Raw genomic sequence first — 23,981 nt, 5'->3', positions numbered from 1 at the left:
AGTGATGTCCATTATAGAAAGTATCCCCATTCCAAGGATGTTAAAATGTAGAGAAAACGCTCATCTTGGATTTGATGAAATAGGATTCTTGCTGTATTACTTTGGGCAAGTAATTTACCCCTTTAAGCCTCAACTTCCTGCTCTGTAAAATGGGAACAATACAGTCTACCACATTAAGACTTATGAGGACACAGTGCCTGGCATAATATTGGGTGTATCACTCAGAGTCCAAGGGGGGAAATAAGAACCATTCTAAGTATGTAAAACAAAGAATTTTTATTTTAAAGGTTTTATTTATTTGAGAGAGAAAGAATGAGAGAGAGCGAGCACATGAGAGCGGGGAGGGTCAGAGGGAGAAGCAGACTCCCTGCTGAGCAGGGAGCCCGATGCGGGACTCGATCCCGGGACTCCATCCCGGGACTCCAGGATCATGACCTGAGCTGAAGGCAGCCGCCCAACCAACTGAGCCACCCAGGCGCCCGTAAAACAAAGAATTTAATGCAAGGTATTGGTGACACCAGTGACAAGGGTGCTGGAAGGGCTGAGTAGTCCCAACCGGGGACAGAGAGGTAAGCCAGAGATTAGCAAACACAGGACACTCCCTGCCACTCCTAAACCGGAGGGACAAATGGAGGAGTTGGAATTAATGTAGCCTGGAAGTGAGGATCATCCCCCAGAAGTTGGAACCAAGGCAGCCTACCCAGTAAGAGCTGGAACCAAAGAGGAGCTTTATCTATGGCTGGAGACCTGCCCAAGCCCGAGCAAGCGAGAGAAAGAGAAGAAACACACTGGCTTTATCCTTCCTCCTATCTTCCAGTCTCCTGCCACTGTCTCCCATTGGCCAAACCCAGACCTGAAGGCCGCAGTCCTGGGAGCCTGAGGATCTGCACCGTGCAGGGCAGTAGAGAGAGAGCAGAAGGTCAAGGAAGGGATCTCTGCAAAGGTTACCAGGTGATCCTGAGATAGAAATGATTGAAACCCGCTTGGTAATACCTTTATCTGTAAAACCTTTAACGTACTGGATACACTTGAAAGTAACAAGATTATTCACTTAAAGACCTATGGCAATCCAGATACCATAGGTCTTTCTGCTCTCCAGCCCCCAACCCACTACATGCATTATTCTGAATTACTCCTGTGTCTGGTCTGATAGGGTAGCATTTTGAGATGGATTTCCAATGTCAGACATTTTCTCAACCGAAACCTCAGGAGAGCTTCTACAGCAGAGGGAGATGCCCATTCTATGTCACGGAGGTAAAAGCTCACCCGGAGCAGGATTAGGATGCAGCAGTGTCATGGTAACCGGAGTCTGGTCTTGGCGCTCTCAAGGATTTGTGTGCCCTTGGGGAGGCTCAAAATCTCTAGACTCACGTTTTAAAAAAAATGGAAATCAAAACCATCGGGGGTGGTTTGCTTGTGTCACACTCCACTTGGCTCTTCCATCTTCGCATCCCCTTATCCAGAAGGCTCCACAGTGTTTTCTGAGAAAGGATGAGGTCGTCTGAGAAAACAGATAACGTGCCCAAGGTCACAGAGCTGCGAAATATCAGAAGGAATTCCGTCTCCCCGCTTCCCACGCCAAGGCCCTTCTCGCTGCCCAGCGAGTTCTGTTCCCGCCCGGGGCATCTCCTGGTGGAGGAAGGCTCGTTCAGAAAAGGCAAAGGCGACCCCCAGCAAAACCCCGGGGCACCTGGTAGCGCTCTCGACGCCCGCCAACGGGCCCGATCGGCAGCCCGCCAGGCCTGGGGGCCTCTCCGCCGGCCGGCAATGCCCGCCTCCGCGCCGGAGGCCGGCCGGGAGGCCGCGGCCCTCCCCGCCGCCCTGCGGGTCCCCGGGAGGCTAACGGAGCCGCGTGCCCGGGGCGGGGCCACGCGCGATTGGCCGCGCGGGGTCGGGGGCGGGCCGGCGGCGGGCCGGCCGGGCGGGCGCCGACAATGAGCCTCCATAAAAGGGAGCGGCGGGGGCCTGGGGCCCCGGATTGAGCCCTCCCCACCCGGGGTCCCGACGCGTTCGGTCTCGGGGAGGCCCGGACGCGCCCGTCGCAGGCCGGGCGGTGAGCGGCGGGCGGCGGGGAAGGGGCTGCGCGGGGCGGGAGGCGGCCCCTGGCTGCGCGCCCGGCCTCCAGCGTCGGGTCACCGCGATACCCCCCCCGCATACACACCGGCCGCACCATGGCCCTAAAGGCCGAGGGCGCCGCGCTCGACTGCTTCGAGGTGACGCTCAAATGCGAGGAAGGGGAGGACGAGGAGGAGGCCATGGTGGTGGCTGTAATTCCGCGGCCCGAGCCGATGCTCAGAGGTGAGGAGGGAAGGGGACCCCACTTCCGCGTCACGGTCCGGGCCCGGGCGCCCCCTCCCCCTCCGCAGTCAGGGGCTCCAGCGCCCCCTCCCCCTCCGGCCTGGGACTCGGGCGCCCCCTCCCCCTCCGGCCTGGGGCCCGGGCGCGCTCTCGCTCCGCCCCCTCCAGGGTTTGGAATCTGGGGCCTCCCCGAATTCCCTCTCCCCCGCCCCCGTCCGGGGTCTGGAGCCTTCGATCCACACCCCGCGCGCTCCGGATCTTCCGGTGCCCGAGCGCCCCCTCTCCCGGGCCCCGCACCGGCGGCCGCGGTCTCCCGCCCCACGGAGGCAGAGGCCGGCGCAGGGGCCAAGCTGTGTTTTAGGCCGAGGGGCAGCAAGGCCTCCGGGCCCGAGGCTGGGCGCGGCAGCCTGGTGTCCGGAGAGATCCGAGGATGCCGCCCGCCAAGAGGAGGATTTTCAGGGCCCTCTACGCAGAAAGCTTTGCTGTCCCCCAACTCCCCTTGCATCCCCGGCCTTCCACTTGCGTAAGCCACAGGTGTCAGATTCTAGCGCTTCAGGGGTGACTGGGATGGCATACAGCATACTCAGTTTCGGAAGAGAAGTGTTTGCTAGGGGTATCCTCTGCCACGCTGGAAGGAGATTGGCCTTGGGAAGGGATTCGAGGAACAATCTGGGAACACTTGATTTCCCCTCCCCCTTTACCAATTTCTTTAGTCCGCAGGATCTTGCAGACCATTAGAAAACAAAGGGCCTTCTTAGTGGAAAACTTAATACTCATGAAAATGCCAGAAAAATTTTCATGGAAGTGCAAATATCTTTTTATTCTCAAATACCTCTTCCCGTAGGGGGGATTGTACCCCAAAGAGGTTGAGAGCAAGTCCATTTATTTAACCTCAGCAGCACCCGCTGTCTCCCTGCACTGCCTCTCATCCTTTTTGGAATCTGGAGAGTTATAAAACAAGTCCGGTAAATAAAGGCTGCTACCCTTCTCAGAGCTTTGCATCCAACAGAAGTTCTTTCCCTACTTGTGCTAGTATTTACTGAATGCTGGATGCCAGGCTGTCTCAGTTAATCCTCTCAACAACCCTGCAAGAGAGGCCCTATTCCCCAGTTAGGGATGAGGAAGTAGAAGTCCAAGAGAAGTTAAATCATTCAACAGGTCTTCATTAGGCACCTACCATAAGCCAAGCAGTTTTAGGCTGGGCATGCTAATGGCTATAAACAAAGATGAAACATCCCTTCTGAAATATATATATATAAATGAATGACCAAAGACAAAATCAAATGCATAGGGTGTCAGGTGCCGATATGTGGTTCAGAGAACACCAGAGCAAAGGGAGGAGAAAAGAGAGTGGGGGTGTTTTATTTGGAATATCAAGTGGTCAGGAAAGCCTTCTCTAATGTGAATTTTGAGCACAGACCCAAAGGACGCGAGAGAACGAAACTTGTGGGTAATGGGAGGGAAAGCATTTTAGGCAGAGAGAATAGCAAGTATAAATGTCTTGAAGCAGAAGCTTTTTGAAAGATTTGGGGTAAGTGGGGAAAGGATAAATTCAAGGTCTTTGGCCTGAGCATCCAGAAGGACAGGCCTCCCACGAAAAAGACAAGAGGGCTAGGATGCTGGCATGTGCAGATAGGGAGTTAAGGTTTGAACAGGGTGAGTTTGACATGCCTGTGACACATTCAAGTGCCATGACCAGATAGGCATCAGACACGTGCGTTTAGATGCAGGGGAGAGTCTGGCTGGAGGTAGAAATACGGGAGTCATCAGCAGGCAGGCAATGGGAGGAGACTGTCAGAGGAAGGAGACAGACAGAAGGGGTCTAAGAACGGAGCTGTGGAACTCTCTCCGGTGACTGTGGGTTGGAGATGGAGTCGGTCCCCATCAGAGATTTCTGAATGCCACTACCTGCCAGGTGCTGTTCTTGAGGCTGGGGGTCTAGGTGTGGACGGTCAAAAGTCATGCTGTCCCGGAGCCTGCCATGCAGTGGGGAGACATGGAGCGCAAGTGACACCATGTTAGGCCCGGTGGCGGTGTGGGCTAAGGAGGACACGAGCGGGGAAGGGGAATGGGGTGCCCCGCTTTCTGCAGAGGGGCAGAGAAAGCCATTGCAAGAAGATGGTTCTTCAGCTACGCCCTGAAAGAAGTGAGAGAGCCATGAGAAGAGATGAGAGGAACCAGCACGCGTGACCCCAAGAGAGCCCCAGGAAGTAGGAGACGAACCAACGGGAGGTGGTGCCTAGGAGCCAAGTGACAAAAATCAAGATGGAAGAAGTGATGAGTCAAATGATGACGTTTAAGAACTGACCACTGGGTTTGGCATCGGTGACCCTGGCGAGAGCTGTTTTGGAAGAATGGTGGGAAAGAAAGCCCAACGGCAACCAAGAGGTCAAGGGTCTTGTGCCCGGTCATGTGGGAGATAGGTACAGTGCAGCCTGGGACCTGGATCTTCTGAGTCCTGACAAATTCTCAGGCCCATTTTATTTATTTATTTATTTATTTTTAATTTTTTTTTTTTTTATTTGCGAGAGAGAGAATGAGAGAGAGCACGAGAGGGAGGAGGGTCAGAGGGAGAAGCAGACTCCCTGCCGAGCAGGGAGCCCGATGCGGGACTCGATCCCGGGACTCCAGGATCGTGACCTGAGCCGAAGGCAGTCGCTTAACCAACTGAGCCACCCAGGCGCCCTCTCAGGCCCATTTTAAATGCCACCTCCCCATCGGTTCCTAGGTGTTAGGGGCCCCCCCATATTTTATTTCATCTTCTCAGGTGGGAGAGAGGGGTGGCCATCAGAGGTCAGGAGACTCCACAGAAACACTGAGCTGCCAGGCTATGTGGGTCTCAGCCTGCCTTCTTTGTCGAGCTGGAAAGGATTCCTGCCCTGCCAGAGTTTGTGGTCCAGGTGCCCAAAGCAGATGCCAGGCAGACCCTTGGGCATGAGATCACACCTGCAGTTGCTCTGGGAGATGGGAAAGGGATTGTGACGGGGTGTGGTGGCCTGTTAAGGGGGCCTCGCCGGATGGAGAAGCAGACATGCCCGTCATTCGCTGACTAAAGGCTCACTGAGCATCTCCTGCGTGCCAGGCCCTGTGGGGACAATAGATGATCACACGTAGCATTCTTGTTCTCAAGAAGGTATGCAGTGTGGCCTGGAAGTCAGACGTGGATATAATCCCCCGCCAGGGGTGGGAGGTCAGGAAGGCTTCCCAGGAGTGACAATGTGAGCGGGGCCGTGAAGGAAGTATAGGAATTTATCGAACTGATCAGGACGGTCTGGACGGATGTGCCAGGACTGAAGACCTGCAAGAACACAGCTTGTCGGAAAAGCACGTGGACCTGTGGTCCGAGCCCAGATTGAGAGGAGATAGGCAGGGAGATAGCGGGATGCCCAGGCACACAGCGTCTCCTGGGCTGCAGGGGAAGGGAGAGAAAGACTTTGGGGGGCAATGTTCCTCCCTCTGCCCCCCAGCACTCCACCCAGTTTGGGGAATCAAGTTGTAAGTATTCTAGGCCGTGGGCACCTTTACCACTAACATGTCCTGCACCTCTCCCTCTGTAGTGGCCCAACAGGAGAAGACCCCACCGCCTAGGCCCAACCTGCTGGAGGCGGGTGGCGATGGCTGCGAGGAGCCCAAGCAGCAGGTGTCTTGGGAGCAGGAGTTCCTGGTGGGAAACAGCCCAGGAGGCAGCGGGCGGGCACTGTGCATGGTGTGTGGGGCCGAAATCCGGTCCCCCTCTGCAGACACGGCGCGCATGCACATCCTGGAACAGCATCCTCACACCCTGGACCTGAGCCCTTCAGAGAAAAGCAACATCCTGGAGGCCTGGAGTGAGGGGGTGGCCCTTTTGCAAGACATCAGAGCTGAGCAGACTTCTTCACCCACCTCAGGTAGGGATGGGGCGGGGGGCGGTAGGGGTGGAGGATGGAGGGAAAAGTCGGCCTCTCAGAGGACTTGGAGCTCACTGGGTGTTTGCCCTCTTCAGACTCAGGCCAGGATGTCGAAGCTGACCCGGACTCCGACCCAGACCCTGCCAAAATGCCAGCAGAGATTGTCGTTCTCCTTGACTCTGAGGACAACCCATCTCTCCCGAAAAGGAGCCGGCCCAGGGGACTCCGCCCCCTCGAGCTTCCTGGTCAGTCTTCTGGAAGCACTTGAGGCTGAGCTGGGGAGAGGGGAACATGCGCCCTGTGTTCTGTGTGGAGAGAGGCTGTGGGGCTCAGGCGTGGACCCTTTAAAAGGTCTGGGGTCTTCTCATTCTGCAGCTGCTCCTGTCTCGGAGCCAGGAAATAGGAAGCCCCGTGGTCAGAGATGGAAGGAACCCCCTGGGGAAGAGCCGGTCAGAAAGAAAAGAGGCAGACCCATGACCAAAAACTTGGACCTGGACCCAGACCCTGACCCAGGTGAGAGGGAGGCCCATGCAGGTGTGGGCATGGGCTCCAGCCGCAGTGCTCCTAGAGGAAAGCCAAGCAGGGGAGGGCGGTTGGTCCAGGCCTTTGGATTCTGGCTTCAGTGAGGATAGACAGCTCAGCCTCCCAGACTCACAGGTCCATCCTGTCCTTCCTTCCAGACCCCCCGTCACCTGACTCACCCACAGAGACTTTTGCTGCTCCTGCTGAGGTCCGACACTTCACTGACGGCAGCTTCCCCCCAGGCTTCGTCCTCCAGCTCTTCTCCCACACCCAGCTCAGGGCCTCAGACAGCAAGGACTCACCCAAAGAGGGGAGAGCTGCAGAAGGAGGCCTTCCCCAGCCGGAAAGCCCCTCTCCAGGTGAGCTCCTGAGAGGGGACGACAAGGGAGGGTCAGGCAGGCTGCATCCCTGGGGTCTGGCCTCCTCGAGGCTGCTCTGCAGCAGAGCCCAGGGCAGAGGTGGTTAGCACTCGGGTCCCCTGAGAGACGGGGCCAAGGACAGGCAGACTTGAATGACACGGACTGGCCAGAAAGCTGAGCTGCTAACGGATTGGTCGTTAGGTTGGGCTAGGCCAGTGCTCCCCAAAGCCAGACACTCAGCACCACACTTCAGGCTGATTCCACCTGATACCTGAGGTGCCCAGTTCACCCTTTTGGAGCAAGGGCCTTAGCAGACCCGTGGTGAACTCAACAGGCACCTCCGTGAAGAAAGCAGTCCAGTGACTTGTCTAATGATAGCAGTAAGCGCTTGTGTTTGTATCGTGTTTAACCGATTTCCAGAAACTTCTATACGTGGTTCATCTGGCCTTTAGAAAAGTCTGTTTTCTGCGGGGGAGAAGGAATTGGGAAGGTTGAGTCTCAGAGCTGATTCCTCCTTCCCTTGATCCTTGTATTCGTTTCCTGTGGCTGCAATAACAAGTTCGTGGCTTCAAGAACACGCTTTATCCCTTCTCGGTTCCAGAGGTCAGAGGTCAGGAATGAGCCTCACTGAGCTAAAATCCGGATGTCGGCAGGGTCATGTTCCTTTCTGAAGGCTCCGGGGGCAGGGGTGAAGGGTGTCCATTTTCTTGTCCTGCCAGCTTCTTAGAAGCTGCGTGCATTCCTTGGGTTTTGGTCTCCTTCCATCTTCAAAGCCAGCAGCCTCCAGGAGAGTCCTTCTGAGGATGCTATCTTTGACCTGACTCTTCTGCCTCCCTCTTCCCCACTGGGACCCTTGGGATTACATGGAGCCCACCCAGATCATCCAGGACAATCTCTTTAGTTTGAAGTTAGCTGATTAATCAGCAACATTAATTCCATCTGTAGCCTTAATTCCTCCTTGTCATGTAACATGACCATAGTCACAGATCCTGGGGAGGAGGGTGTGGACGTCTTTAGGCAACAGTCACATAGCCAAGCAGTGGCAGAATTCAGATTAGACCAGAATGCATTCTGGGAGGGCAGAGGCTGAGCCTGGTTCCTCTTCATCTCTCCATGCCAGGCATCTTGGGCTCGGGAAATGGCTCTTGAAGGAGCGACCGAGTGACACACAGCACCTTGTCCCGGCCTGTCTGAAATGTGCATTCAGAGTTAGAGCCCAGGGAAAGATAGCACGGGAGGTCCCAGGGGCTCCCCAGAGCAGGGCTCTCAAAAAGGAGGTAGGCTTTTTGCATAAAGAAAAAAGCAAATGTGCGCCGTCTCCTGCCCCCTTCCACCAGTGGTGAGCGCTGTTAATAGTTCAGTTTGTATCCTGGAGACCTTCTACAAAGCTCGGTGTGTGCGTGTGTACGTACACACGTGCACTTTCGCTTGATCATATTTTACCAAAACGGGCTCCACTTTTTCTCCTCTTGAGGCAGGCGTCAGCCCTTCACGTAGATCACGGTTTTAGCTGTCTCAAGTTTCAGCTTGAGCCACATTCCAGTCCTGCCTCTCTCAGAACAGTGCGCTCTGCTTGGACTTGAGCGTTCCCCAAGCTTCCTCGTTGTCTTCGGTATCTCACTGCTCTAAAGGGCTAAGCGCTTCCACTGTTTAATGGGTCTTCTGGTTTCATTCTCGAAAGGGAGCCTTCATTTTGAGTCCTGGGATACCCTGTGCCCAAATTCCACCTATCTGGAGTGGTGAGTAGCTGAGAAGGGTAGTCCCTGAGATCTCAGGTTCCTTTGGGGTGCATGGGCAAAGTCTGAGGCCTTGGGGTTCACCAATCTGATTGATGTGAGAGGGTTTTCTCTCAGCAGGGGGCAGGATCTAGGGAGCTTGGAGGTGGCCGGAACCCACAGCAGCTCAGCCCTGAAGGAAGCCCTCTGGAAAATGACATGAGTGAGGACAGAGTAGAGTTTCTTTGTCCCCAAGAAACTTACTGTCTGTTTGGGGGTACAGGTCAGGGGCAGTGACGCAGCCACCCTAGTTCTATGCAGGGCAAAGGCTCTGGAGCGTGGTCACAGACTGTTTCAGGATCCCAGAGTTCGGACAGATTCCTCAAGACCCTGTGAGGCTTCAACCAGAATGTCTTCATGTTGGGTTGCTTTATGTATTGAGGTTCTTGGAAGGTTTTGAGTAAAGATTCTATTGCTTTAAAAAAGTTTAAAAGTCAAGGATTTAGAAGTTGGGGAAGGTCACCGTGGTGAGGTCAGCTGAGCTGATGGATATGAGTGTGAAGCTGAGAAGACTTTCTGGAACTTTCCAAGGGCCTTGCAGAACGAGGGTGGGGAGGCGTCCAAGCCAGGAGAGAAGGTGAGCCTTGAGGACCCCACTCACAAATCATGACACAGAGAGTCTCTTGGTCTTGCTACTGTTTAATTTGAGTGAGACCTAGAGAGCCGGCTCTTAGGATACCTCAGCCAGGCTCAGTATGTTTCCAGGCTGGACCAAGGAAAAAGTGTGTGTGTGCATGTGTGAGCTTTGCAAGGGACAGGGTCTTTGTTTTGTTGACTCCTGTATCCTCAGCACCCAGTACCGTGCCTGCCACAAAGAAAGCCCTCTGTAAAGATTTATTGAAAGAAGGGTGGATAGTGGCTGCCTTCACTTGTCACGTGGTGGTGACATTTTCAGTCGCCAATCAGAAACAAGCCTTAATGAGAAAGAGAAAAAGACTTGGGCCCACTCTCTGGCGGTGTGTGCTTGTACCCACACACGCACAGATATAGAGGAAGGGGGGAATGTTGCTGGGGAAGCAGAGGGGCTTGGGCTTCCCAGGAGGGAGGGGGGCCAGCCCTGGGTTTGGAGTGCAAAAGGGGCTCAGCTTGTCCCCAGACTGATAAATCCTCCTGGCCTGCTTTTTCACGGCCCTGGGGCTCTGATCGTGCCTGCTTTCTGGAAGGGCCTCACATGTCAGGCTTCACTGTCCTGATGCTTCTCTCCCCACCCACCCTCACCTCTGCCCTCCGTGCTACCAGAAAGAATTGGTACATAATTCTGTTGCTTTGAGCAGTCCCGAAGTCCATGAGCTCTTACCACCTGCTGAACTCTTTTAATGTCTTAGCATGTCATCGGTCTCCTTAAATCCCCACAACCACCATACACAATATTAGGATTTCCATTTTGGAGAAGAGGACACAGCCTCGGAGAGGTAAGGCACCTCTCTCAGGGCCCCTTGCCTAGTAAGCAACAGCCTGTGTGCGTCTCCACCTGTGCCCATCCCCCTCCAGCATCCAAGCCGCATCCTCTGCCTTCTCTCTGCTGCTGGGGCTGAACTGCTGCTGGCAAAGCCTGTCGTCCCGCCCCCCTCCCCGCCCCCCACTCCTCGCTGGAGCCCATCCCGCACCCTGCAGGCCACTCTTCTCTCTGTGCTCTCCTCTTTGTCCACCGTCCGTATTTCCCTCTCCTCCAGATCTTACCCGGCAGCCTATGCAAAGCTGTGATTTCTCCCTTCTTGACCCCTCATGCCTCCCTAGCCACTGTCCCATGTGTCCCCAAGCCTTTTCAGCGAAGCTGGGGAGCATTTTCTACACTAACTGGCCCTCCCCTCTCTGGGAGCCACTTCAGTCCTATTCCCATCCTCCCATCTCATGCTAAAATTGCTTTTTTGGCAAGGTCACCTTTGACTTGCCTAAAATGAAAATCCAACAGTCAATTCTCAGTGCTTGACTTTCCCCAATGTGACCATAACTGTGACATCGCCCCTCCCTCCTTTCTGGAATCACTCTTGATCTTGGGGCTCCTCGGGCCACTGGCCGGGTCTCCCTCCAGCTTCACTGGTTGTTCTGTTTCTCCAGCCTGTCCTTTCATACACGACTCCCTGAATCAGATGGGACAGTTCTCTCTCCTCTTTCTTGAATATAAGCTGCTTCAGGTCAGGATGTGCATCTGTTTCATTTCCTGTGATCTCCCCAGCACCTGGCATAGGGTCCAGGTGCTGCTTACGTGTTCAGTGAGGGAGTGGTTAAGTGAGGGACTGGATGCCTCAACCCCGGGGCAAGACCTTCCTCACTCCCGGAGCGATCCAGTCCAAGTTCATGTGCTCCCAGCTCCCACCCAGATTCCCCCTGGTTCCAGCCTCTCTTCCAGATGCCCATGTGACATATCTGTGGTTGTCCATAAGATCTGTCAAACTGGCTTATCCGAACTGAACCCCCACGTCCCCCCACCCACCCCAAGCCACTCTCCTCCTCCCTATCCTCCTCTCCCCTTTTCCATTGTGCACTTTGCTCAGGCTAAACCTTCAAGAGTCATCCTCTTCTCGTTTTCCAGACTCCACATCAAGCCCTCGGCAAATCGTGTTAGCCCCACCTCCAAGATTGGTTCAGAATTCACCCTTCTTTCACCCCCTCCATGGCGGCTACCCTGGTCCAAGCCATCTCTTGCCTGGTTCCTTAATGGCCATCTCCCTGGCATCCTGGCTTCTTGTCTTTGCCCACTCTGGTCTCCTCTCTTACGGTAGCCAGGGTCCCCAGTGCAAACCAAGTTGGATGCTGTCCCTGCTGTTCCTGTCACACTCCAGATAAAAAGCCAGAGAGTCCTCACGGCGACCGGGGATGGTCACCCCAGGATCCTGACTCTCCTAGCCCAGCCCACCGGCTCTGCACAGGCACTGGCCTGCTGTTCCTGCAAACACAGGCAGGCGCCCCCCCGGGCGTCCGTGTTCGCCCTTCCTTCTGCCTGGTGCTGTTCCCCAGCCACCCGCATAGCGGACTCTCACTTTCTGTACGTCTTTGCTCACATACCCGCTCCACGAGGCCCTCCGTGCTATCTGTCCCCTTCCCTGGTGTGTTTTCTTATTTCACTTTGTTTCCATCCATACGCAACACATCACATCTTGTGTCCGTTCATCCTTTCGGCTCCTGCCACCGGATCGGGAGTTCCAGGAAGGCCGTGTGGAGTCTGCTCGCCCCTCTCTTAGGGCCCGGTTTTGCCTATTCTGAGCAGCTGCTCCCCACTGCTGAGGTGGACATCTGATCCCCGAGGGGTAGGTCCTGACCGGAGCGGAAGAGCCCCGTGAAGCTCGCAGGGCAGAGCTGGGATGCTAACCCAGGACTGGCTGTGCGGGGCTCTCGCCTTAGCCTCCGGATCCGTCTGTGAGCCCCTTGGTGGGCAAAGCTGTGTCTTACTTGGTTGGCGGGGGTTCCCCACTCCCACCACCTGTGTCCACACAAGGCAGAAGCCCTCAGGCTAGGGATCCCAGGAAGTTTTAGATGAAGCAGAGTGAGCTGAAGGGAAGAGCCGAGGGAGGTAGACAGCACTGAGCATCTGTGTACCAAAATACGTGGGGGAGGAAGTCTGACTTATGCCTCCGGGGCTGTGACCTCATTTTCTGGTTGGTCATGGTCCTCTGATGAACCAAGAGTGGAGCTTCCCGCTGTCCCTTGGGCTCCCCCCTCATACCAGGCCTTGGACTGTGGAAGTGAAGGCTTGGGAGTGGAGGTGCGGTTTGCAGAGGCCTTTGGGGGGCACCATTGTGGTGGGGGTCCAGAGGGCCCTGACTTCTGCTCTCTACTCCCATCCCTGCCCAGCTCCCCCTCCGGGGCTTCGCGGGACACTGGATCTCCAGGTTATCCGCGTCCGGATGGAGGAGCCCCCGGCAGTCAGCCTCCTGCAAGACTGGTCTAAGCATCCCCAGGGCACCAAGAGTGTGGGAGCAGGTGACACCCCAAACTGGCCTGCAGTTCTGTCAGACTCCAGCACCACTGTGGGGGGGCAGCCAGAGGCAGGGAGTGGTGTGTAGGTTCTCGCTTTCCTGGGGAGGGAGGGAGGGAGGAGGCAGGGTCCCCCTTTGGCTTATCACTCAGAGCTGCCCGGCTCGACCACCTGATGGAGAGAGGAAAACCAGGTGCCAAGGCAGGATGGAGGAGAGGAAGGGGGGCAGCATCCACTGCTACTTGGGGGCACTGGAAGGTGTCTTCCCCTGGCAAGGCACAAGGCCAGGCCCTGAGATGGGCAAGGCTGGCCTCAGGGCTGTCGTGTGGTAGGGCATTGAGCCGTGGAGAACACCTACCCTGATCCTTTCACTGACCCAGACCTCTCTGTCCCCGCTCCGTTCCCCCTCTTAGCCCCACCCCCATTCTCCCTTGGCACAGTGCCTTACACAAGAGGTGGTCACGATGGGGTTTGAACTGAGTCCCACTACCTCGGGGGACGCCTCTCCTCCCCCACCTGTTCAGGCCCCTAAACCAGGAGGCCTCCATTACCTCTTCCCGCTCCATCCCTGCAGGAGGCCCAAACAGCCCACCTGGGGGCTTTGTTCACTCCCTCCCTCCTTTTCACCTATTTTCCTGTTGTATATATCTCCTTTGTTGACAATAAATTATTTTTTTTTATTAAGAGAGTTCCGTCTGGGCCATCATTGGGGGACGGGATTGGCTAGCAGGATATCCAGGCTCCTGGAGCGACCTTGAGGGGCAGGTGGGCTGACCGATGGTCCTGGGAGGGAGGGCAGAGCAGGGCCAGGACAGGGCATCATTGGCTGGACGACTGGGGCTGCCTTGGTGCCAGTCACAGAGGGATACCTTGCCCCTTCCCTGTGCCCTTGAAATGGGGTCAGAAACACCTTTTCTTTGACATTTTGTACTTTCTGATTCCTTTGGTAAGCCTCTGTCCAAGAGAGGCCATGGTGGGGGGACAGGGGCGCTTCCACCCTAGTCACTGATCTTTCTAAATTGAAATGGTTGTGGCCAGCCTACGGGGTCGGCGGGGGAGACCTGCCTCCCCTCCCCTGCCCCAGGATGAGGCAGTGGCCATGTGGCGCCTTACTCCAACCCACCCTCTCCTTGGCTTCATTAAACTCCTTCCTTTGTCCGGTTTCCCCGTTTCCTGGGCCAAGAGATGGCCCACTTTGGGTTTCTTCACCAGCTTCTTTATCCTCCTAAACCAACATCACAAGCCAATTCTCTGTGGCATTTTGTTTCTCTCCCATGGGTGAGAGGGGCACTGAAGAGGGGCACGGGGAGCTGCCTGTCAGACCCCAAACCCCACTGTCGCCTTTAGAATCCAGAAGCACGTGGAGCATTGGGACAGTCCAGCCCCCGCTCCAGGACTGCTTCCCTGCTCCTGTTAAGTCCTGTGTACCTGGGGAGAGGTGAGGCCTCCAGAGGACTCTAGAGGGGGCGCTCGCCTACAGCACTGACCCAGCCAGGTTTTGAACTAACCAGAAAGCTCCTCTTTAACTCAGGAAGGATCTGGGTATGAGCACATGACACCGGGCCATGTGTTTCTCTGAGCCGGTGTGGGCCCACTGTGGGTGATCTCCGCATGGTTGCTTCCTGGGATGTGGTCCTGTCTCCCTGTCTGACAAGCTTGGGAGGAGTGCAAGTCTGTGGGGCCCTAGTCGGGGAATTAGAATGCATGGGTGTGGCACGTTGTGGAGAAAAGTCAGTAGATCCTGTGTTAGGGTGGCTTCCCCAGTGTGTGACAGGTGGGCCATGGAACTCCCCTGGGTCTCCACCCCTGTTTCTGCAAACTTGTAAAACTTCCGTCCCACTTAACAGGAAGGAGTAAATAAGGCTGCAAATCGGGCTTTGAAACATGGATGTGAATCACTGCCGGTGATTTCTTTCCATCCTTCCAATCGTGTGACTGTGTTTACAATTATGCCAATGTGCTTTTAAATCAACGTGGCTGTGTTGCTGGGTGTTTACAATTGAGAAAACATCTAAAGCGCGCTGTAAAATCGTGAAGTTCAATGCACCTTCTCTGCTGTTGATGTGATTGGTGGCCGGCCCACTAGACTGTGAGCTCCTTTCGGGCAAGGACTGGGCTGCATTGACCTCATTTTCCTAGGGCCCTGCTTGGGGCCTGGCACATCGTAGGTGCTCAATAAATGTTTGTCAAGTGCCCTCTTGGTGTGTCTTCCTGTGTGACATTTTCCCAGGGCAAGCCGGTCCCTAGAGTGCGCGCAGCTCCCCGCACAGGGTTGGCGGCCACAGTGGCTGTGGGTGGCATGGCTGCCCCCTGACCTCATCCCCACATCTTGGTCGACAGGGGTCTGCCCAGCCTCGGCCAAGACCCTTGGGACGATATGAGTGTGTGGGGCTGGGAGCTCCCAGAGGGCTTCCAGGGAGAGGTGGGGAGAGGAGCCAGGGCACGACTCCACCCCGAGTGCAGAAGTTTCCGAGCGTCGGTGACTCAGTGCTTGGGGGGCATGTGTGTGTGCCCCCGCCATCTCCCCCAGCCCCAGACCAGGTGCTGCTGCAGCCGTTTGCCCAAACACCAAGGAAGCCTCCCCCGCCATCGGTGCCTCGGGGCTGGTGGTGGCAACTCTCCAGGTGTGATGCGGAGGCCCAATCACACGTTGAGTGGAGGGTGGGGGAAGAAGGGGCCACTGCCCCCAGCTCCTGATACCTTTGCCTCTAGTCCCCTTTGCTCTCTGAACCGGGCCACCTCCTGCTCTCCCCAGCTGCCCCCTCGGGGTCCAGGATGGGGAGATCTTTCTGGATACCAGCAATAGCTGTATAGTTCAAGCTGGTCCAAGACAAAGGAAGAAGCAGCCCCTTCCCTCCCCGAAGAGAAACTGGTGTGTGTACGGGTGTGGTTGGGAAGGGGAGACACTGGCTGGGCCCTGTGTGGCACCCTAGCTGCATCGCTGGTCTGGTCCAGACTCTGCCGCTCCTGCAGATTCCACAAACATGACTGAAGGCCCCCCGGGGGCAGGCACCGTGCTGGGAATCGCAGAGCACAGACAGGACACCCGGCCTGTCTCCACTGTGGGTCACCCCACACTGGGCCCGTCACACAGGTGAGGGATCGGGCTCAGCAAGACGAACGACTTACCCACCATTCCAGAGCTGGTGAAGGAGCAGAGCCAGGCCGAGCCTGGATCTGTCGGACCCCCGAGCTCTTGTCTCCTGTGCTACGTGGCCTGTTTCGGCTTCAGGAGGACTGAGACATCTTCCCTTGAGGGCCTGGGGACCTGCAGTAGGTTCGGGGTGTGAGGCAGGAATGGAGTCAGGTGGGAGTGGGGAAGGTCATTCACGATGACAACCGCTCAGCACCTCGAGGCTTTGCTCCACTCAAGTGGTGGTGCTCAGTGCCCTCGCCATGCCGATTTCCAGAGCCCCCACCGAGGTCCCAGCACCTGCTGGGATCATAGCTTGCTCCTGGCAGTGCCAGCTGAAGGGACTCACAGCAGATGCAGAAGGGCGCTCATCTCACCATCCCAGGTGACAATGTCTGGGAACCAAGCTGAGGGCTTTGAGGTGGAGGGAGTCCTGCTCCTCCCCTGTTCCTTTTCCAGAAAATGCCTCCTGGCCCCTTGGGAGGGCCCTGCTTGCTGGTCCTGGCCTCACTCAGCAACCTCTGACCCTGAATCAGGCTGGGCTTGGTACTTGGGAGCTACAAAAGCAGGGACAGGTACAAGAGTGTCCACGTGAGCTTGGGGGGCTCTAGGGGGCAGGGCAGGGGGAGCTTCTCCTATCCCAGAACCTGCCCTTTCCCCTCCACCCCTCCCTGACCTAGAGCAAGTCTTCTTGCCTGTGGCACCCACATCTTCCTGGATGAGCAGTTTGCCTCTGAGACACTCACCCACAGCCCTCTGAAGTCATGGCTGGGGTCGAGATAACCAAACCTGTACAGGGGTTCAATGCTAAGCTCAAGAGGTCCTGGAGCCCCAGCCCAGGCTGTGAGCTGGGTGAGAGGCATGCGCTGTGAGTTCCAGGCACTCGGGACACCGATGTGGACAAGAGAACCAAGGGCCATTCTGGGTGAGATGGACAGTAAACGGGGAGGTTCTCAGTATGTCCGGCCAGGATGAGTGCGTGGAAGAAAAACAGGGCATGGTAGAGGGGCACTATTTTTTCTTTTTTTTCTTCTTAATTTATTTTCTGATCATAGACATTTTCAAACACACCCAAAAGTAGAGAAGGGGTACTGGGTGGCTCAGTAGGTTAAGCGTCTACCTTCAGCTCAGGTCATGATCCCAGGGTCCTGGGATCAAGTCCCGCATTGGGCTTCCTGCTCAGTGGGGAGACTGCTTCTCCCTCTGCCTGCCGCTCCCCCTGCTTGTGCTCTCTCTCTCTCTCTCAAATAAATAAATAAAATCTTAAAAAAAAAAAAAGAAAGAGAAAATGGCATAATGAACCCTGATATGTCTTTGACCCAGCTTCAACAAATATGGCCAATTTGGGTTTATCTCCCCACATCCTCCTCTCTTCTGGATTTTCTTTTTTTTTAAGATTCTTTTTTTTTTTTTGATTTTGTAATTTTTAAAAAAATTTTTTAAGTAGGCTCCACACCCAGCATAGAGCCCAACTCAGGGCTTGAACTCATAACCCTGAGATCAAGACCTGAGCTGAGCTCAAGAGTCAGACAATCAACCGAGCCACCCAGATGCCCCCCTTCTGAATTATCTTAAAGAAAATCCCAGACAGGGTGTCATTTCATCTGTTAATAGGTTTGTTTGTATCTCTAAGAGACAGTCTTCAGTGAAACACATCAATATCATACTTTAAAAATTTATAATCCCTGGACGCCTGGGTGGCTCATTGGTTAAGCGTCTGCCTTTGGCTCAGGTCATGATCCCAGGGTCCTGGGATCAAGTCCCGAGTTGGGCTCCCTGCTCAGCAGGGAGTCTGCTTCTCTCTCTGCCTGCCACTCTTGCTTGTACTGTCATGCTCTTCGCTCTGTCTCTCTCTCTCTCTGGCAAATAAATAAAATCTTTTTTAAAAAAATAAGATAAAAAATAAAAATTAATAATCCCTTAAGGCACCTGACTGGCTCAGTCGGTAGAATATGGTCGTGAGTTCATGCTCCAGTTGGGCATGGAGCCTACTTAAAAAAAAAAAAAAAAATGGGGCCCATGAGTGGCTCAGTTGGTTGAGCATCGACTTTTGATTTCAGCTCAGGTCATGATTTCAGGGTCCTGGGATCAAGTCCCAAGTCAGGCTCTGTGCTCAGCAGGGAGTCTGTTGGAGATTTCTCTCTCTCTCTGCCCCCCCCCACTCTCTCTTTCTCTCTCTCAAATAAATAAATCTTTTCAAAAATCATAATCCCAGAGCGCCTGGGTGGCTCAGATGGTTAACCATCTGCCTTCGGCTCAGGTCATGATCTCGGGGACCTGGGATCGAGCCCCGAATCAGGCTCCCTACTCAGCAGGAAGCCTGCTTCTCCCTCTCCCTCTGCCCCTCCCCTCACTCATGCCCTCTCTCTCTCTCTCTCAAATGAATAAATAAAATCTCAAAAAAAATTAATAATCCCTTAATGTCATCTAATATCCAGTCAGTATTCATATTTCCCAGTCGGTCCATGTATGTCTTTTTGTTTTAAATTTTCTAACTGCAGTGAAAATACGCATATGCCATAAAATTTGCCATCTGAACCATCTGCAAGTGTAGCAGTAGTAAGTACGCTCTCATTGGTGTGCAGCCTATCTCCAGAAGTCTTCCATGAGTCTCTTTTCCCAGCTGATCTTTGAATCAGGAGCTAAGTGAGGTTCACACATTGTATTTCAACTTGTGACAGCCTTTCTTTCCTTTTTTTTCCCTCTTGTTTAAGAACATGGTGGCTTGTTCCGTGAATAGAATTTCCTCCATTCAGGATTTGGCTGATTGCACCCGTGTGACACCATTTGGCATGTTCATCCATGAAGGGATGTGGTTTTGAGGTGGGGGCTGCAGAGGGCTTCCTCGGGAGGGGACATTTAAGTATGTCATGCAGTTAAATGGGGAAAGGGAATTCCAGGCAGAGGGGACGAGGTGAGCCAAAGCTCTGTGGCTTTCATTCCCAGGGGATTCACAGACAGCCTGCTACATCCCAGGCCCCACAGGAGGCACCAAGGACACTCCCAGGAACCACAAAATATCCCTACTCTCCTTGGGGCTCGGGCTCTTCTTCCCAGGGAGGGCGGCAGGGGAGGAAAGTGGTAATTTCATCTCCAGACACCCTGACAGCTCCAGCTGTGACTGTACAGCAGTGGGTACATGGGGACATCATCTTGGCACACTGGTGAGTCCGGCCTAGCCTGCCCCGCCCCCGCCAGAAAGCCAGTTAGAGCCCTGAACACCAGCTGGTACCAGCTGTCTCTGCCAGCTCCAGGTCGGCAAGTCCAAGGCCCATCCGACATCCTCCTGAGATGGGAACTCCTTGAGGGCCCGTCTTCTTCATGCCCCCACAGGTTGCTCCGATCTCTGCCAGTCCTTCCTTGCAGTGCTTGCTTATCCTTGGAGTCAGACTCAGCATCACCTCCTCTCAGAAGCCTTCCATGCCATTCCCTCCGGGTCCCATGATCCCTCTGAGCCCCATGAAAAACCACCCACTTCCGCTTTCCCCTTGGCTTCTCCCAGGACCTCTACCAACGTGGCGGCCCAGCTCCCCATCCAGGATGCCCAGCCTTATTCAGTGACAGTGGCAGCAGAACCCTGCCCGGGGACAGTGACCCAGTGTGGGAGCATGGGTTGGTCCAAAGGGCGCCTCCTCCCAGGAGAAAAGACTGAAGGTGGCTTCTCTGCCTGATGCCCCTTCCCCCCCTCCCCCAGGGTGGTGTGCACTGGTCATCCTGCCGCACTGTGAGCACACATGAGCGAGGCTGGTAGGGACACCGTCCCCTCCATCCCAGGCGAGGTGGTCCCAGGCCATGGCTGAGAAAGGGTGAGAGGGATATGGTTGCTGGGTTTGGGTTTTGGAGACTGTCTCGGACCTCAAGCTGCTGTAAGAGAATACCATAGACTCGTGGCTTATAAACCGCAAACCTATTACTCACAATTCTGGAAGCTGGAAGTCCAAGATCAAGGCTCTGGCAGGTTCAGAGCCTGCTTCCCAGCTCACAGACGGCAGTCTTCTTGCTGTGTCCTCACGTGGAGGAAGGGACTGGGGAGACCTGTGGGGCCCCTTTTATGAAGGCACCAATCTCATTCTGCCCAGTAGGCCATGCAGGGCCCTCCAGACCTCATCACCTCCCAAGGCCATCACCATCACCTTGAGGGTTAGGACTGCAGCATAGGAAACCTGGGGGGGGACACAAACATTCAGACGATACCATTATAGACGACCCCGTAGAGAGCAGCGAATCCAGCTCCCCCTCATCATTCAGACAAGGAGCCTGAGACCCCGAAGGGGGAAGGGAGTTACCTAATGGCTCACGTGATCCATTAGTGACAGAGCTGCGACCAGAATGGGCTCTCTTACTTCTGGTCCAGTGTTGTTCTCCAGGGAAGCGGGGAGGTTATAGCAGAGAGAATTAAAAGAAGGTTCAGGGAGGCTGGCGAGAATATGCCTTATAATAACAGCAGCTCACACAAAGCGCTGGCTGTCCCCCGGGCTCTGTCTAAGCCTGTTCCGTATATTAACTCATATCCTCACCTATCAACCTTATGAACTAGGTACGTTTATTCTCCCCATTTAAAAGATGGGAAAATTAAGGTAGAGAGAGTTTAAGAGGCTTGCCTAAGATCACAGAGCTACTAAGGAGCACCTTGGCGGCAGGACGTGTGTGTTCACTCACTACCCTATTCGCCTCTCACGGAAGCCTGGGCTTGACTCGCCAGTCCCACTCCCGCAGCAAGGAACTGAGCTTCTCTACACTTGGACTTCCTAATATTGTAAGCCGAGGGAAATAACGGTGCCTCCGGCTCCTCGTAACTGTGATAGCGTCCACACGGTACACAGCTCTCGATGCGTGTTAACAAAACCAAGAAAGGGGAATGCGAATAGTAGTGCCGGCCCAGGAGGTGGTTGGGCAGGGCATGAGCATTCAAGTCCATGAGTGTGCTAAGATGCACATTTTTTTCACACTCCAACATCTCTGAAATGCCCTGACTTCAGTATGGTGTCTGGGAGTGGTGATAAAGCGCATGATGGAAATTTAGAGACACCAAGAAAAATAGGATAAAGCTCTGTGAGATGGGAGGGTCTGTGGTGAGTCAGAGGGCCAGACATCTGACTCTTGATCAGAGAGTAATTCTGGACCCTGTCTCCCACCCTGGAGAGTGGCCTGCCGGGAATGAGCGTGCTCTCTGGCTCCCCTGCTTGGGAGGAGAAAGTTGAAGAGTTGCGTTGTTTCAGAGGGGTGAGAATAAGGATGTCTTCCATTTGAGCACCCTTACCTCCCCTTGACTTCTGTCCTCACTGCCTGCCCACAATGGGAGAGCTACCCTAACCCCTCTGTGCCTGCCGGGGCTGGGAACCCCACAACCCCTGCCTTCCCTGATTCCAGGGGACATCATGACTGCTCTGGAACCCTGGTCCTGTTGGTTGGTTTCTACCTGGTCTGAGGCCTGTGGTCGATGTCTTTTTTGGGTTTGTTTTGTTTTGTTCAGGTGAGAAATCTTGGAAGTACCCTTAATTCCTCTCTCACATGCCCCCTAAGCCAATCCATCAAGAAATCCTGTCAGTGGGGGGACCTGGGTGGCTCAGATGTTTAAGCATCTGCCTTCAGCACAGATCATGATCCCAGAGTCCTGGGATCGAGCCCCGCATCAGGCTCCTTGCTTGGCGGGGAGCCTGTTTCTCCCTCTCCCTCTACTGTTCCCCCTACTTATGTTCTCTCACTCTCTCTGTCAAATAAATAAATAAAATCTTAAAAGAAGAAAGAAAGAAAGAAAGAAAGAAAGAAAGAAAGAAAGAAAGAAAGAAAGAAAGAAAGAAAGAAAGAAAGAGAAAGAAAAATCCTGTCAGGCCTGTCTTCCAAATATATCCAAAAGCCAACCACTTCTCCCCACGTCCACTGCTGCTGCTCTGTCCAGTCATCATCTCACCCTCGAATTTTCCTAAAAGTCTCCTTCTTGGTCTCCAGGCTGCCACTTCTGCCCTGCCTCGTTACTCTCTCCTCAACTCAGCAACGGGTCTGATCCTGTCCCTGCGGCGGCTCCTCATCCATTCCAAGGAAAAGCCAGAGCAGTGGCCCACCAGGCCTGGCTTTTTATGACACCTTTCTGCCCTTTTCTCCTACTGCCTACCCCCTCTCTGCTCCAGTCCCAGTGGCCTTCTTGTTCTCCTGCCCCAAGGCCTTTGCACTGGCTGTCCCCTCTGCCTAGAAAGCTCGTCCCCCAGATATCCACAGAGCTCACTCCCTCACCTCCTGTAAGTCTTTAAGTGTCACCTTCTGGGTGAGGCCTACACTGACGACCACAACTCATATTCCTCCCACTCACCCCTGCAATCCTAATTGTCCTTAGCTGACTGCTTTTATTTCCCGTGGCCCTTAATCCTTACTGTTATGCTTGGTGTCTGTCATCCTCTAATTGAGACATAAGTTCCCTAAGGGCAGAGATCTTTGTCGATTTTGTTCACTGACCTACTTGAGGAACCTAGAATAATGTCTTGCACATAGTAGGGGCTCCATGGAGATTTGTGAATGGATGAGTTTGCAGATTGAAGAGGGGTAACTGTGTGGCAATAACTAATCTTTGAGGAGAAGTAGGTAGGTTAGGGGATTTGAGAAAGTGATGTTTGAACTGAATCTTGAAGTCCATCTGGAAGCCGAGGTTGGCGCAGAACACGGAGGTGAGAGAGCTTGGTGGCAGGGAAGAAATTAGGGGGAGGTGTGAACCAGTGATACCAAGCTGGAGAAGATATTAGCAAGGTAAGTTGAGGCTAGACTGTGCAAAGCTTTGAATGCAGGCTAACACTTTTCTTCTTTTTTTTTTTTTTTAAGATTTTATTTATTTATTTGAGAGAGAGAGAATGAGAGACAGAGAGCACGAGAGGGAAGAGGGCAGAGGGAGAAGCAGACCCCCCGCCGAGCAGGGAGCCCGATGCGGGACTCGATCCCGGGACTCCAGGATCACGACCCGAGCCGAAGGCAGTCGCTTAACCAACTGAGCCACCCAGGCGCCCAGGCTAACACTTTTCTTACCACCAGGACTGGCTCCCAGATTTGTGGGGCCTGATGCAAAATGAAAATGCAGGGCCCCCTTGGTAAAAATTTCAAGAGGATAACAACAGAGTATTGAATCAAGCTCAAGGCCCTTTTAAGAGTAGAGCTCTGTGTGACTGCATGGGGCCCAGGCCCAGGAAGCCAGCTCTGCCTATCCCGCATGGGAGCTGGTGAGAACCTTCTAGCAGGGCAGAGATGTAATTGGAGCCGGACTTTAGGCAGATTATTCTGGTATGTCTGGTGGGATTAGGTTGGAGGGAGTCTAGGCAGGGAGACCAGTTAGGCAGCCTTGTGAGGAAGAGGAGGGGACAGGTGAGCTGGGGGTGGGTGCTAAGGGACACAAGGCAGGGGTGAGAACTGGAGTGAGTTAGAAGCATGGAGGAGGTGGAGTTTGCTCAGACAAGAACATGGCCAGGAAAGACCCCCAGGGCACCTTCCTTAGCTCCTCCAACCCTTTTCCCTTCTTTCCCTTCTCTCCAGACCCAAGCCTGGGAGTGGTATGGGGCACAGGAATCTGTGGTGTGTCTCCCTTTGGCCACCAGAGGGCAGATCATTCTCATGGATTTTCCCAGATGAATTTGGGGTGGGGGAGTAGACTATCCTTGGTTCTCACCTCTTCCTCGCTTTTCCTCTCACCTCCTTCTGTGCTCCTTCATCAGCTTCTTCCTCAATGACCGGGCGCCTGACTGGAGCCAGAACGGGCCATGGGGAGGTGTCCTGGAGGACTGTAGGTGGCACCTGTTGCCTCAGGAAGTACTCCATACCGTCCTTCGTTGCATTGGTCCAGCTGCCTGTTTCTCTGGGCGACTTGGCCAAGGGCTCTGCTCAAGATGGGAGTTGAAAGTCAAGTGTCAGAGGTCCATCCAGCACTTTCCCCCACAATTCCTGGGGCCTCTCTGCTCCTGTACCTTCAGGGACTTGCTGCTTGAGCCTGGTCTCTGGCTCCTGTGGGGACTCTGGCTTCTGCCCACCTTAAGCTGCTGTTGAGCCCTGGGGTGGGGGTGGGGCGAGTTCCAACACGTCCAGGGTACAGTGGGTGGGGGCAGCTTAGAGCCGGAG

The 23,981-nt window shown here is 54.6% G+C and overlaps 1 protein-coding gene across 1 annotated transcript; it reads left to right on the top strand.

The window, feature by feature from the left end:
* Positions 1-1,935: 1,935 nt before the first annotated feature.
* On the top strand, positions 1,936-13,437 carry SPINDOC (spindlin interactor and repressor of chromatin binding). Its single transcript, XM_021684962.1, has 6 exons — positions 1,936-2,298; positions 5,856-6,185; positions 6,281-6,430; positions 6,561-6,698; positions 6,866-7,066; positions 12,634-13,437. The coding sequence occupies exons 1-6, from the start codon at positions 2,172-2,174 to the stop codon at positions 12,843-12,845; spliced, it is 1,158 nt and encodes a 385-aa protein (XP_021540637.1). The 5' UTR covers positions 1,936-2,171; the 3' UTR covers positions 12,846-13,437.
* Positions 13,438-23,981: the final 10,544 nt, after the last annotated feature.

Source organism: Neomonachus schauinslandi, chromosome 11 (genome assembly GCF_002201575.2).
Source record: "Neomonachus schauinslandi chromosome 11, ASM220157v2, whole genome shotgun sequence".
Classification (NCBI taxonomy): Eukaryota; Metazoa; Chordata; class Mammalia; order Carnivora; family Phocidae; genus Neomonachus; species Neomonachus schauinslandi.
Note: the sequence above shows the minus strand (reverse complement) of the source record. Positions and strands in the feature narration are given on the sequence as shown.